This window comes from Lathamus discolor, chromosome 3, assembly GCF_037157495.1.
Source record: "Lathamus discolor isolate bLatDis1 chromosome 3, bLatDis1.hap1, whole genome shotgun sequence".
Classification (NCBI taxonomy): domain Eukaryota; kingdom Metazoa; phylum Chordata; class Aves; order Psittaciformes; family Psittacidae; genus Lathamus; species Lathamus discolor.
In genome coordinates this window covers 146,365,436-146,381,352 of record NC_088886.1, presented here as the reverse complement: position 1 = coordinate 146,381,352, position 15,917 = coordinate 146,365,436, and the positions used below count along the sequence as shown (strand labels likewise).

General features: G+C 41.8%; 1 protein-coding gene across 1 annotated transcript in view; it reads right to left on the bottom strand.

Annotated features, from left to right (window-relative positions):
* The window catches only part of SEC23IP (SEC23 interacting protein), a 31,229-nt gene extending 16,420 nt beyond the window's left edge, over window positions 1-14,809 (bottom strand). Inside the window, 16 exon segments of the mRNA XM_065672389.1 lie at window positions 388-490; window positions 1,219-1,374; window positions 1,989-2,195; window positions 2,742-2,837; window positions 3,219-3,386; window positions 3,979-4,097; window positions 4,737-4,945; window positions 6,167-6,308; window positions 6,474-6,563; window positions 6,898-7,018; window positions 7,962-8,051; window positions 8,382-8,575; window positions 9,067-9,262; window positions 9,747-10,273; window positions 14,331-14,625; window positions 14,627-14,809. Of these exon segments, the coding sequence (XP_065528461.1) occupies window positions 388-490; window positions 1,219-1,374; window positions 1,989-2,195; window positions 2,742-2,837; window positions 3,219-3,386; window positions 3,979-4,097; window positions 4,737-4,945; window positions 6,167-6,308; window positions 6,474-6,563; window positions 6,898-7,018; window positions 7,962-8,051; window positions 8,382-8,575; window positions 9,067-9,262; window positions 9,747-10,273; window positions 14,331-14,625; window positions 14,627-14,809 (2,896 nt within the window).
* Between the last annotated feature and the right edge of the window lie 1,108 nt (window positions 14,810-15,917).

The following is a 15,917-nucleotide window of genomic DNA, read 5'->3' as shown; positions in this document are numbered from 1 at the left end:
GACAACTCTAGCCTTTAATTCTGCTACGGCTCAGTAACTGTGTCACCAGTAACTAAACTGCCATTCAATACTGGTGCGAAACTCTGAAGGAGCTCTTCACAGTAACTGGTTAGAACCACCTGGATCTGTTAGATCAGGGCTCACAACTGTTCCATTTTTAAAAGGAACTTTAGAAACTCAAATCTGGAGGAATTACAATTCTTGCATCTGAATGCAACTGTGAATATCTAATTTATACGGCTGGGAGGAATCCCCCTCTGATATTTAGGCAAAACATAGAGGCAGATATCCAGGAACATTAATCAGTCCTTTGAAATTTTACAATATTCTAAAGCAAATGAGTAAATTAGGAATGAGATCCATATATGAAAGAAGTTTTCTTTTTACCCAGATGAAGTCTTTTTCTTCCTTTATGATGTGGAATGAGAACTGGTTTTAAATCTAGGTCTTCAATGATCATTGGTTCTAACCTGTAAGCCACTGGATCAAGCTGTGAAGAAACAACACACTGACATTTAGTTAGCTTCAAAATCATTCTAATTATCACATTTCAGAAAAAAAAATAAAAAACCCTTATTTATGAATAGAGAACCATTCTGGAATTCTGTGCCATTTCAGTTTTATAGAAACTCTGTTCATGACTACTTAATCATAAGATTAAACAGGTTCTATTAATAAATTAAGACTTATTCTCTTACAGAGATTCTAAAAACGAAACAACCGTGAAAGAACAGCAAGTTTTTCTTGCACTCTGGTGATTACTATCAACATATCACTGCTTAATTGTCAAAGAAGATGGGACAGAAGAGAACAAATGTACTGTGTTTATGGCAGAACATCTAAGTATTTCCAAATTTCCCAGAATCCAAACTGGAAATTCAGGAAAGTCCTATAAACAGCTAAAACAGTTCATAAAAACCTACAAGAGAGGCTTGACATTAATGGGGAGAAGAAAAAAGCTGAACATGGCAAATATTATCAAGTCAATCCATACCTAAAGTGCTAGGTATGGAACCTGTAGCCAGCTCACTTTTGCAGTAAACACCACAGATATTTGGAATACATATTTCATATGGGTCATTTCTTTTTAAAGGGGTGTTTTGGGAAATGTACATAGTGGAACAGGAGGTGTAATGCTCAGAGGTTAAAGCTTAAGTCTTCTGCATTGGTCTCACCTGCATCAAGCAAAAGCAAATCTCGAAAGTACTGCTTACTCACTGGATGATAGATATTGAAGAATCCCTTGCAGGTTGGGAGCCTGTAGTTTTCATCAATCTTCTCCACACCTCTCACAGTAAGGAACACACCAATAGGAGAACCAAGAGCAAAGAAAATATCTGGTTCGAAGTCCAATGAACTGTACGCCACAGAAACCTACCAGACACAAACCAGATATGTAATCTCTCAGGACTGCCAGACAGTCAACATAATGCTCAGTTGGGAAGGAAAAACAAGCAGTGCATTAAATCAACCACATGCTCACAATAATTCCCATCAGTTTCAGTTGCATTGCCCTCTTCCACACTAACACCATGGTACTAGTGAATACTGATAATCTAATATTAAAATATTCTTAAAGAAAAACTTCAAAATAAACCAGAAAAATTAAACATATGTTTGAAACATGAGGTCTTTGAGGTTTGGGTTGCAAGTTAAGTTTGAAGTAAATCTTACATGCAACAGTATAGATGGATCAGTTTAAGCTGACCACTCAATATCATGTCATTCAGGCAGTTCTGCTTCTGGAACAGAACTGCGTTTACAGCTCACTCACTGCTGAAAATGAATTTTAGTGGCACTCTTGTTATAAGAAGTTTTGCTTTCAGTAATCTAACCCACTTCTCCAATCCTCCCACCAAAGGGTAAAGTTCTGTTTAAGTATAACTTTTGTACAAGGGAAGCAGCAGAGTCATCAACATTAAGAAAACAAAGCCCAGCAAAAGGACAGGATTGTTCCAAGTGAATCATTTTAATTTATGTAGTCTCACCTGGCCAGTTCCAACCTCAAAATACTCATAGTCAATGTTCATTGAAGAAACGGATGCACCAACTGGAAGCTTCCTCTTTGAATGCAGCTGACCTGACTCTGAAGAGGAGACAGAACTAATTGTCTCTTTTGCTTTCTGGGCATCTTCTTGAGTTTGGAGCGTGGCAGCCAGCACTGCCTTCTTTTCTGCTAGTGCCTTCTTTTGTTCCTTTGGAGAAAAGTTTCAAAAATCAGAGGAAAAAGAAAGTTTATTTCACAGTGATCAAAAGCCAGGGCTGTTCAGCCTGGAGAAGAGAAGCTGCACGGAGACCTCATAGCAGCCTTCCAATATCTGAAGGGAACATACAAGAATGCTGGAGAGGTATTGCTCATCAGGGACTGCAGCAATAGGACAAGGGGCAATAGGTTTAAACTAAAACAGGGAAAGTTCAAGTTACATATATGAAAGTTATTCGTTACTGTGAAGGTGGTGAGGCACTGGCACAGGTTGAACAGAGAAGTGGTAAACACTCTGGCAGTGTTCAAGTCCAGGTTGGACTGAGCCTTGGGTGACATGGTTTAGTGTGAGGCATCCCTGCCCATGGCAGGGGGACTGGAACTGGATGAGCTTTAAGGTCATTTCCAACCCAAACCATTTTGTGATTCTATGATCCTATATTACCAAGTGTGTTAAAGAACAGATGTCACTCCATAGCAAGGAGTTCAGTTACATTTGTTTAACAATGTTTGTTTCATTCCTGAAAAGTGTGTTTACCTGCTTAGCTGCTCTGTCTTTTACAAAGTTAGCTATTTTCTTTCTTGGTCCAAGAGGTATTCCCATCTCTTTCAGGTCATCAATTGTACACATGAGCTAAAAAAACCCAAACCAAACAAAACAAAATTAAAAAAAGTAAAATCAAACATATCAACACTTACTTTGGAACTTTTCTGGTATTATATATGATTTCTTATTGGCAATGACTTATGAGTTAGAAAAGACATTTTATAAAGCTATAGAATTTACAAGAAAAGAGACAAAGTACCTTAACATAAGGGGGGGGGGGGGGGTTATACACCACACTAAGAAAAAGGAAGTCACATAGCAATTAGTCCTCATGTCATGCAATAATTCTCTTACCTTTGCAGCTGCTTTCATGCCTCATAGTACACTAAACTCAAAGAAAAACAAAAAACCCCAAACAAACCCCTATACACTGGGCAATCCCCAAAAGTCAAGTGAATATTATTGTACCAGACACTCCATGTCAATTTTCTCCTTTTCAAATGTGCTAGCGTATTCTGACAAGCTAAGCAGTTCTAGAGTCTTCTGCAAAGTCGAAACATCATCATCTACTTCAGGCTCACAAAGGTCATCACCAGTGGTAATAGAGGAGCCCAAGGAACTGGTATCTTCAGTGATCTTAAAACAGCATAGAAACAGAATAGCATCATTTTACAGTGAAAAAGCAAATGTACAGCAAGATAAACAGTTCAATTCCTTTATCTTAAAAACTTTATTATATAAGCTTTATAAATTTATGTCTATTTTCACTAAAGTAGGATACAGATTCTCCACTAACAATAGAAAAGCAAAAAAAACACAGTGACTTTGAAGAGGCAAAAGGTTTCTTGAGCTTTCTAACACCCAAAAATATTCCTTTTCATCTTCAAACAACTGGTTACTGTTTCTAGTATGAACATGGATAGGTTCTTTCCCCTTTTACTCATCTCCCCTACAATTCAGATACTGTTACAACCAAGTTATATCTCCACAAGGGTCAAAGCTGATGTTCTGATCAAATCCCATCAGGGCCTTCTTCAAACTTGAAGGAGATGGCCATAGTTTGTCCTGAGGATTGACAATATTTACGTAACTGCACATTTCCATTCACATGTTAAAATGTACTATCAAAACCACAACTGTGTTTCAGCCAATAAATTCTTAAAACTCAAGAAAGCCGCTGAAAAATATCAGAACCATTTGCCTGGAAAGACTAACATATAGACATTACCTGTTTATCATGACCAGCCACATCCTTTCCAGTCCCATTAACATCAGAGAATGGTGCAGTATTTACTGATGATGCCAAGTCCTTCTGATGAGACAATATGTCAAACAGAATTAAGGAACCTGGAAACAGGAATTAAAGTTGCTTTGAGAAAAATGTCAGATTTTCCTATCACTAAATCACAAGCAAAATTTATATGCAACATATAGATTGATTGTATTTCAAACTAAAATACCTACATATTAACTTGGACGTGATCATTCTCAGCAAGAAACAGACCTTTTTTCCCTCCTCATTCATGCTTCATATAGTTACCATTATCAAACTTTATTTAACTATCTTAGACTGCTTGCCAAATTGAACAAGTTCCTGCCCCAACCACTATGATACATGTTATAACACTTAATCTATGTTAAAAAAAAAAATAATCATCTTACTTTTACTAAGTGAGGGGTTTGAGATACAGAAGTTGCCCACCTATCATGACACCAAGTAACCTGTCAACTTTTAAACACAAAACAGACATTAAGTCTTCATGTAGGAAGCTAAAGGGGGATAGGAATGCATGCATACATGAAGTGCCTAACCTTCTCTCAAAGCTTAATGAACTTAGGTATTGAGAGGTATTTGACTTTAATCAGCCATGCTCTGAAAGACAGCCACCCCCAACAGCTAATTTTAGCCCTATGCTTAATGAAGGCTTCATTTCCCTTAGTGTAGGGATGCCTGTTTTATCCCAGATCAGTTCCTAAGAGAATTACCTAAACTGTGCCCAGCCACAGAGACTCCTCCTTTGAAGTCTGGGTTACGACTCACGAAAAGTGCATACAAACGATTCATTTCCAGCCCCACTTTGTCCACAATGGTCTGGCAGTAGGTGGGGCTGTTGTAAAACAGGACGTCGAGCAGGGTTTCGTTGGTGAAGTGCCGCAAGCGTCCAATGCTAGGCAAAGTGATCTTCTTTATATTCCTAGTAACACAAAATCATTAGAAACATGAACGCCTTTAAAGTAATGCAGATATAAACTTTGTTAACTTTGGAAAGACAGGTAGTGGAACTGCAATGGAAATAGTACAGATATGGGATCTACAGACATTAAATAAAGCGTATTGTTGCATCCTCATACGTTACAGCTATCTGCTGATTATATGTATTTAAGAAAGGCACAGCTCCCTTTTTTCCCCTCCAGGCTGAAGGGATGCCTGAAATTATCTCTCCTCTGTTCCAACACTGCTCTTATCTAGAAACAGGAAGTTTTGTGACCATTGGTCAAAGTGGATGAAAAAAAGAACTTGCATATACAAATTGAAGGTGAAATTGAAGAAACGGGCAACGTAATCCTCATCACCAGGCATCACATCTGCTTGCCTGGACTTAAGACAGCTGGAATTGGTAGAGAACTGAGACTGCTTAGGTAGCATTGCCTGGTTTGGTTTATAGAATCAGGATCCTTTGTCATGCTAATGCAGAGTGCAAATGCGAAAAAAAAAAAAAAAAAAAGACTAAGCTTCTAGGAAAGCAGTATGACTTGACTCAGCTACAAGAGCCTGGAGAACACCAGCGTGCGCTCTAAGTGGTACAGGTTGCTACCCTCACAATTTCTACTTCCCCATCTTTGAGCAAGAGAAAACAGCTTGAAATGTCAAGCAACAGCAAAGGGATAGGTTCCAAGAAGCGCTTTTAAAATAGACCTTAAAATATTGTAACACTACTACCCAATATATTTTTTTTTATTTTATTTTGAAATGAAGTTAAATAATCTCAGCTCCACTGCCTAATCGCAATTCAGGTACTACTGCAGGACTGTACAGCGGGCTCAATGTCTTCCTCAGGAAGAGGACACTAACATCTCATCTCCTCAGGTCAGACTCAATCAGACTGCAGGAAGACACAGGAAAGAAAGTTCTTCACTCCAAATTGTACATAGCTGTGTTGGACAACATGTCTTTATGCTCAACACCTCGTACTTAGTGTCACTACCTCTACACACTCATATTATCAATGCATTAGCCACTTCCATGAAAACGTAGTGCTGGAAGAGTGTGTGTGTATATGCATCCCGTCACCCAGTGGCATGAAAATTAACAAGAGAAAATACTCCACATGCCTTTTCAGCTTTCCCTATACACCTCATCAAAAAAATAAAGATGCTGCTTCTACAAAGATCTCAACATTAAGCAATGTACTCACCTGTCTACACCTGTTGCATCTCCATGCAGAGAACTATGCCAGTGAACTGGGAGGAATTCCACCCTGCTCACTTTGTGTTCCTCTAAAGCCTTCTTAAAGTGAGTCTGTAACAACTTCAGAGAAACAGTCCTAAAATCATCAACTGTAGAGAAGAAGAGTAATGAAAATCCAATAGTACCAGTACTCAAATAACACAAATATAAATATTCTCTTTTGGTTTTCCTCAAAGACAAGCTTCTGTGAATACAAGAGACCCACATTTAAACAGTTAAGAATACAACTGCTCATTAAACAAGCAAAAACTTACCACATTCGACAACACTTCTAAACCTCAAGTCGCATACAGGACCTATGCCATGAACCATAAATACCAGATGGTCAATTTGGGTCATTTCTCCTGCAGACAAAGGAAAGAAAAAAAAAAAAATCAGAATACCAATGTGTACTGCAGTGGTAAAGTTTACAGTCCAGCAACTTTAAGATATACTTGCTTTCTAAAGCTTCTTATACAACATGGTTCAGGACATAACATAGCCCACAGGACTTCTCTGATTAAAAAAAACCCAGGTAACTTCTTTCAGGCAGCTTAGATTGAGGAATAACTTTAATCTTTAGACTCTAAGTATGAACAGTGCATTGACACTCCACCTACTACTGTCCTTTGTGCACTATCTTTGCACAGAACCAAACTGACTGCTCAAGCTGCAGACCCACGTAGAGTAATTACATACCATCAGGAATTTCATCATGGTCATCATCAATTCCACGCTTTACTACCCTTGGTCTTGCCTGACCACCATCTTGAGAGGTGCCCCATTCATCTGGTGTGGCAGGCTGGAACTGGACTATGACCTGAAAAACATATTGTCCAATTATAAACACAAAAAAACCTTACGATCCATACTGTTAGTCTGAAAGAATTGCATGGGTTGACACACTTTTTGCTTGATAGCTTTACCTTGCACCTGAGATTCAACTACTTTGTATACATGCAGAAAACAGCATTAGCAAACCCTTAGGGTATTCCCTGTGACAATGATAGCTTCACTGCCACTGGTGAGATAAGACACTGACTCAGTGTAGTCTGAAGTCATAAATATGACACCAGGTGGTTTCGGCACTCCTTTTCTAGGTTTCTACTGGACAGAAATCCTCAACCAGTATTATTTAAGTGCCTAAACAAGGAGCAGCCATGATAAAATAATCCAAGGGGCAGAATGTATTTATTATTACTGCATCTGTGATAAGTGAACAGTTAACAGCATTGGTCAATAAGGCTGAAGTCCAAGTTTTAATCCCATGAGACTGATGGCAAAGTATTTAGAATAACTTTTAAAGCTTTATTTGCTAGACTTCCTTATGGTCTAAAAATAGTTGCTTGCAGTGGAAACTTCTCGTGGCTTAGATACCCAAACTAATTACCTTGTAGTTAAATTAATGTTCTTCTCCACATGAAAGCTCTTAGTCTAAATTACCTTCCATTTGATACAGACTGTCTGAGGTTAAACCAATTCAAAATGCCTCCTGTTTGCTGCAGGTTGATGCTCAGTTGAAACATTTACTATGCAAACCCTTACTTCTCTTAGGTTTTAAAAGCAACATCTTTTAATAACCTACAGCACACTGAAACAAACAGGAGTTCGGTGTTCTATAAACTTCATCATCTTTAATGCACACATACACAAAACAATCAACAAGTTTGTTTCAAGCAAGATTGCATTCAATTTATGCTGCCATCCATCTGCTCATTCACCCCTAATGAATCCTGCTAGAATCCATTGCCAAAATCCATTACCTTGGGATTATGCATAACAATTGTCTCCCCATTTGGGAATTCAAGTCGCCGATGCCATTGATTTGTAGTGACAGCCTTTTTATATTCTGCCTGAAACAGTAAACAAGTTACACAAAGTCAGTATGCTTTCTCAAACTATTTCTTGGCCTTGTGCATCATCTGTGTTATTAAGTTTATAATTGCCATCACTTTGCTTATACAGGAGTGTCACACGAAGCCCTACACAAGTTGATTTTAGATCTCAGCAGTGTATGAGCAACGTGGCCTTCCAGCCACTGCCCTATGCAGGATTTGCTTACTTATACTCCAGGGAGTGCATTCTAGAAGTCATTTTAATGAAACACAAGGAGGTATTTCTAAAGTCATAAATACAAAGAACTATCAAGTACTTAGTGAAATTTGTGTAAAGGTAACACTAACCTCTAGCTTGTCACTAAAATCCTCAGTGTAAGGAATAAACCGGCTGTCCTTGTCTCCCTTATAAAACCACACACAGCGTCTCACTTCAGAAGGCTCTTCATCCCAGTAGACAGCTTTCCTCATCCTGTCGTACAGGTACACATCATAGCGTCCCCCGTCAGTGCTCAGAACCACACTCTCAGGATCAGGCTGGACTATGACACAAAAGTCACGCTCTGTTACAATACTAACAGGTACACATCCTTCTTCTCTCTCACGCCAACCCCACTCACTTCAGTTACAAGTATTAGGCCATTAAGACAGATAATTATACCATAGAAGAGAAGCTCCATAATATCAGGCAACCATCATGTTGCTTCTAAAACACTTCCAGGTCTTCTGTACACAGCAAAAAGTTTTGAACAACTCCCAGATACAAATTCTTATTCCAGAGCTGACAGTTTAACAAGAAGGCAAACCAAGACAAATAAGAAAGGAGTTCTACATGAAAATGAGATATCCACTAGGCATAGAACTTCTTAACAAAATGACAGCATCAAGCAAAACAATGTAAATGAAATAAGTGGCACAAAATACATCTTCAAGACATAAGCATTACTTATTATTGCCATATCATACTCTCATACATGGCCTTACTCTAATATCTTTCTTCTAGTCCTGTTCACCTTTGAGTAAGACAACTTACCGGAGTTATAGACTTCCTCTAGTTTTGCAGAATCCAGCATGCTGAATGGCATCCATACCTGCTTGTCCTCCACCTCCTTACAGTAGAACCAGTGGGGCTGAACTGGCTCATATTGGTTCTGCAGCAAAACAGGAGGTGCCTGCACCAGTGAACCTGAAGGCCTGGGAGCCGAGAGCTCTGACTGAGACTCTGGAAACTGAAAATACAAGTGGGCTTATCACCTTAATCTCATAGTTTTTACAGAACTGATCTATACTCTGCTCTAGGCAACACAACCTTTACTTCTAGCTTTCTTTTTTTCTTCTTCGATATCATTACCAGAATGAATGGGGAACCAATTTTTTAGCTCATATCTTGCAAATGGCTCAATTTGACCTGATTTACAGCAGAGGCACAAATAAAGCAGCAGCACAGCTGAAACAGCAGCAAACTCAGCAACAGGCAGAAAAGAACAACAGAACTTCACCACCTGGCTTTGCTCACCTAGCTACAGCCTCAGGGTATGCTCACTTCAAAGATCAGTTTTCCTAAAGCAGCTAGCTCTAGCAAAAAGATTTTGCTATCAGAAATGGTTCAATGGGAGGAGAAAAACCTTCAGAAGATGAAATACATAATACAAAGAGGAAAGTGACTTGAATGGGTTTGTTCTGGTAGCAGGCCATCAGGAATGATTTCTGTACCTGTGTCAATGACCCTGGAGGTGTCTGATACATCTGGACAGGTGGCACAGAGCATGGAGGTTGAACAGGATGACTCTGTTGCAGCTGTGGTGGAGTCAGGTATGGGTTAGCTCTGCTGCTTAGGCTGGTGTGCCGGTAAGGGTTATACCCCTGCTGAGGTGCTCCCTGGGGAAGAGTAGATGCACTTGCAGGTGGAGGACAGCTCTGCTGAGGAGCCTGATATGCTGTGATTCCCATCTGGGAAGTAGGTGGTGCACTGTAAGAGGATTGTGACTGTGGAATATGTGGTGAAAAGGCATTTTGCCCATCCTGTGACCCAGAAACAAGTGGAAATGAAGTTGAAGGCCTGGAGAAGGCTGGTGCTCCAACAGGTGGTGCAACAGTTGTTAAGGGTGGCTGCCCAATACTTCCAAATGGATCACTGCTACTAGGTACTTGAGAGAAATAGTTGAAAGTCTGTGGTGGATTGGGGCTGGCAGAAGTCTGACCCAAGAAGCTGTCCTCTTCACCAACATCTGCAGAATCATCTGCAAAAAACCACAAAGATAACTACAGCTATAATAGGAGGTTCAAAGCAGCTAGTGTATGTAGTCAAAATGTTCTGTAATTATCAGCTATTACCAAAACTCTGTTGGTCTCCATAAAGGCAAAAGGATTACAAAGCCTACATGCACTCGATGAATAAATACATTGTAAAATGAAACAAAACATACTAAGTCTTCAAGAACATTTAGAATGGACCATAACAGTCACTCAGTGAACCCAGATAAAGCAAAAAAAAAGTTAAAAATCTGGAATAAGAGACCAAAGTATAACTGAAAACAGGACCTTTCCAAGCCAACTTGGCAAAGATCCCTGCTTCCAGGGCACTAAAATCCCCTCCAATTTCCCTATGACTACCAAATAAATGCAAGAGCAGCCTTGGTTCATTTCCTTTCACCATGAAAATAGTTACTAAGCATAGGAGTTTACACTTGTAATTTCTAGACTTCCAAGATCAAACTCAAAAGCAGATCTTAAGGACATTCCCAAATATGCCAAACCTATTGGTTAACAAATCCATCCTGGCCTGCTCCTTCAGGCAAGATCCCTCACAAGGTTTCTCATTTGACTTGCAAGGTGGCCATAACTCATCATTCCAAGTTATTGATGAGCACAACTGACTCCAGTTCTCTCTGAAAATCCTACTCTAGACTGGCACAGAAAATAAGTCCCCATTCTGCATAAGTGCAGGAGAAGGCTTAAAAAGGTGCAAGGCCATGACTACCATTTCATACTGAGAATATACACAAACCACGTCCTGGTCAATCCTGGTTTTCTGCTTTGTAGTAACCTAGGAACAACTGGGGAAGAAAAAGTGGTTTGATACTATCATAGGTCTCACAGTAATCTCAGTTAAGCCTGTGACATCTGAGCATCACTGCCTGGCTGCTGAGGGAACAGCACCATGCAAGCACCAGTGCAATCTGCAGAAGTCATAAGTGTGGTGTTATCTGCTCTGGCAATCAGATAATTCCCATGCTGTGGGGAAGAAACCACAGAGCTATCACTGCTTCTCTACTATTTATCCCCTGCCAAAGACAGAGACCAAGCATCTCTGAAGCTACAAGCAGCCAGTAACAAATGTCATTATCCTCAGCCAACAGAACTGTAACATAGAGCATCAAGGGAGCACAGGGGAATCCACAGAGAAGTCTTCCTAGGAAGCTGCTGTTCTAATTAATTAATCGTAAAAGCAGCATGAGTAAAAAGGACTATTTTAATCATCTTTTACTTATAAGTCTTTTCAGACTGGAAATTTGAGGCATCAGCTGAATTTACCAACTTCTCTTACTTTCACCTATAACATTTTATCCGACTTTGAGGAACAAAACCCAAAATCTACGTGTGTGAGCCATCACGTGGAGCATAATAAAACTATAAGCAAAGAACACTATGAAGCCAGGCCTACAGATTATCTCCCAACTACAAGCCAGAAAAGCCATCTATACTAAATAAAAGGTCTCAGCTGCTAAATAATAAAATTCTTCTTTCTTTCATACTGCATAAACACTGCAGAATAGAGAGAAGCATACTGCATGCCACACTCTCATAGAATCATGGAATCAACTCAGTTGGAAAAGACCTTTAAGGTCATCAAATCCAACCATCACCCCAGCACTGCCAAGGCCACCACTAACCCACGCCACTGAAGGCCTCATCTACACAGTTTTTGAACACTTGAAATGTCAGTTCTCAGCTTTCCAAAATAACTACAGAATAGGCAATTCACCATCTCAGATCACAATAAACACATAGCAATGTGCTGAAGAGTTTAAGGCCTTTACTAAGTGCCCATTCACAAAACACCTACTGTTTTCCAATTTCAAGTAGGTTTCAGAGATTCAGTCTAACTGTATCTTCCTTTGGCAAAAGTTATGCAAACACCAAAATTCTATGTATATATACATACACACATCCCATACACAGTTTTTCAACTCATTACTTCATACTTTGCCTTTCTCTAGTTTTTCAAAGCCTACATTAGGACATAAACCCAGACTGGCAGAAAAACAAGCACTTCATACACATTTAAAAATATCCTATGAGTATACAGCTTGGACATACAAAGGCAGTATTCTTCCCATACATAAAACAGTCTTTCTTCAAAAGTGACTGTGACAACCTCCTGTATATCCCTCCCCATATAAGGTTGAGCCTTGTCATTCACAGATTGTCACCTGACAACCATAAGTGACATTAGCCCACTTCCTCATTGGGAATGCTCCTCTCTATCTGCAATCAGTATTTTGGTTACTTCATCCACACCTGAGCCAGGGAATGTATTTTCTATTGTCACAGAAACACAGGATGTCCAGGTTGGAAGGCACCTTAAAGCTCATCCAGTTCTAAGTCCCTGCCATGGGCAGGGACACCTTCCACTAGAGCAGGCTGCTCTAAGCCCCGTCCAACCTGGCCTCAAGCATTGCCTTTGATGGGGCAGCCATAGCTTCTCTGGGCGACCTGTGCCAGCTCCTCAGCACCCTCACAGGGAAGAATTCAAACTGCAAAGCATAAACACTCTTGGAAATGTAATGTAAATTCAAGATGCAAACTGTTCTACACAGCCAGATCCCTGGTGAGTGCTGTGGGCTACAGCAATAGAACATTTAACAGGACAGGGGCCGTACTCGGATAGACATGGAATGCAGCACAACCCCCAGCACTGAAATTCACCCCAGCTGCAAACCTGTGAATTTTCATTTGATCAAATTTAAATGAGACGGAGAGTACATGATACACCACATGAATGAAATCCCATTGGATCTTCTTCCTGGGTACCTTCTAAGTCTTCAGGAAATTGCCACTGCAAAGCTACTGGCCAGACAGGCACTTCAAAATTACTTTTGTTTTTAAATGAGAAACTATGTATATGTATATGTATATGTATATGTATATGTATATGTATATGTATATGTATATGTATATGTATATGTATATGAGTGCTCCATCCCTGGCAGTGTTCAAGGCCAGGTTGGATGAAGCCTTGGGTGGGATGGTTTAGTGTGAGGTGTCCCTGCCTATGGCAGGGGGTTGAAACTAGATGATCTTGAGGTCCTTTCCAACCCTAACTATTCTATGATTCTATGTGCAGGAAAGAAAAAGTACAAGGATTGCCCAATGGAAGTGGTAACATAACATCTACCAAATACCTCAAGTATTGTTACGATTTAATCCACCCCATCCCAAAAATGTAGTTTATCAAAAAAATGTTTCAAAGCCACACTTGGCAAACATTTTATTACATCTACAGAGATGAACTCCACTGATACCCATCTGTATTAATACTTACTATAGCTAAGGTACAATACTGCTGAAATAATGACTTGGATTTTGGACTCAACACATACCAATGCAGCAAACTTTAGATTATCTGACTTCCAGATGTATTTTCAGTGTTTAAAGCTTTAATCTCAGACTGAATGAATTTCCAGAAGTCTTTTCCTTTCTGAAACTATTTGAGCATCAGATTTTTAGACTGCAACACCATTAAGGATTTACAAGGGAAGGATACTAAAGCCACGCTTAAATTAGCAAGGGAACTTAAGATGCCTCCCTAATTCACTAATTCCACACAGGGAAAATGGGTAACAACACGGAAGAGGAGCTTAAAAAAAACAAAACCATTAAATACACCCCTCAAGTTCTGCTAGCTTTTAACTGCTGGAACAAACATGCTGATCAATGAACCGAAAACACGATAACCTCCCGCTATCCTTACACACAGAGCTAGAAATCAAACACATAGCCATAACATAGGCTCAGGAAAGCGGGACGCGCGCATCTCGGGCAGCTTATCCTCCATGAGGCACTAACGCCCGCCGGTGACAAGCAGCAAACGAAGGTCTAACCGACACGTAGCGGGCCCAGACGCCAGGCAGGCCCGCAGCCGCGCAGGGCAGGCCCCAGCTCGGCTCCTCAGAGCTCCCACCGACCCCTCAACCCGTTACCCAGCGGTACCGAGGGCTCCACCCGGGTCCTGAGCGACCCCTCCGTGCCCCTCCACTTCCCTCACAGCAACCCCTCAGCACCCCCCCCCCTTACCGGCTGCCAGGAGAGCGGAGTCCGGCGGGATAACCGGAGCCTGGCTGACCGGGATGAAGGGCACGGTGAAGTTGAACTCAGTAGCGGAGGAAGAAAAGAGCAAGTTGGTGGTAGCACCGGTAACACCGGGCTTCGCCGCCGCCATGGCTGCACCCGGCCACGTCCCTTCCCTCACAGCATCCCCGCCCTTTCCGCCCTCATCGCTTTGCCCGCTTTCAAGATGGCGGAGGCGGCGCCGCGCCCTCACGGCCTGTCCGCGCACGGGTGAAGAGGAGAAGGCGGGCCCGGGGCTGGCAGTGCCGCCATTGCCGCAGGAAGAGGAGGAGGAGAAGGAGAAGGAGGGCGGAAGCGGGGAGCCCCTGCGCTGAGCTCGCGAGCGGGAGTTGGCGGTAGCAAGGCGCTGGCAGCCCCTTGCCCGCCCTCGCCATGCCGTGCGTGGCCGACTGGCTCAACAACCCCTTCAGCATCGTGCAGGGCATCTTCGGTGAGTGCGGGCCGGGCGGGGACGGGGCCTTTCGGCGCCGGGAGGGAGCCGGTAACCGCGCGGTGGCCACACGGGGCTTCCCCTCGTGGGGTGGCGGCGGCGGCGGGAGATCGGCGAGGCCGGGGATGGACCCGCGGCCGCGGGGACAGCGAGCAGCTGCGGGTGGCCGCGGCCGCCTTCCGCAGCGGAGCGGGCGGGACCCGCCTGCCCGAGGCCTCTGAAGGCTGGGGACTGCGGGTCCTGTCCGGGCGCCGAGCGGGTACCTCACGGGCGGGCAGCGGTGTCCGCCGCGGCTTGGCAGGCCGGTTAGGGTTAAAAAGGAAAACTCAGCATCTTTTGGGCTTCGGGAACAGTGTGTGCTGGCTCCACGGAATACCGATCGGTGGTAGTATTACCAGTGCCAGCAGCTGAAGCTGTTTCTGGGCTTGATCTTAGCTACATAGGATTTCCGCAGTGAATGTAAAGCAGACAGTGGTACCTTACGTCCTCTACTTCTGGCTGGGTGTACTGGCGTGTTTCAGAGCTTTCCTTCCCTTCCAAGAATAGCCATATTCATCTTGGTTTGCCTGTAAAGGTATAGGGTAGGAAGTCAGTGCATTTATAAGAGGCATAAAGTAGTCTAAAATGCAGTCAATTGCCCAGAATAGACGTAAATGTTTAAGTTGCGTGCTATTTTAGGAGTATGGCAACTAGACGTCGGTTATGTGATGCTAATCCACATGTAAATATGTTTTGTTTATAGCTCAAAATGTTCCAAACTCTGATTGGGAAAAGAAGGTAACCGAATACTTCAAGGAGAAATTAAAAGAAAACAACGCTACTAATTGGGTAACACTTTTCTTCTTTCTGAGTTGCACCTCTCTTAAAGTTCTTCTTTACTTTCGTAAGTTTAGTTCTTTATATCTCTTGATTATTGCAGCGGTATGCTTTTGAGAAGTACTTCCTTTTGTCGATAAGTACACTTGCGAATTCTAGGCTTTCACTTTGGGAGACGTTATTTGCATCTGAATTGGTTTTAATCACCTTGTAAAGCAAAGATTTAAAATCCTGACTGAAACTGGAGAAGCGAATCCACTTGACTTCAGCGCGCTGTTTCGCCCTGA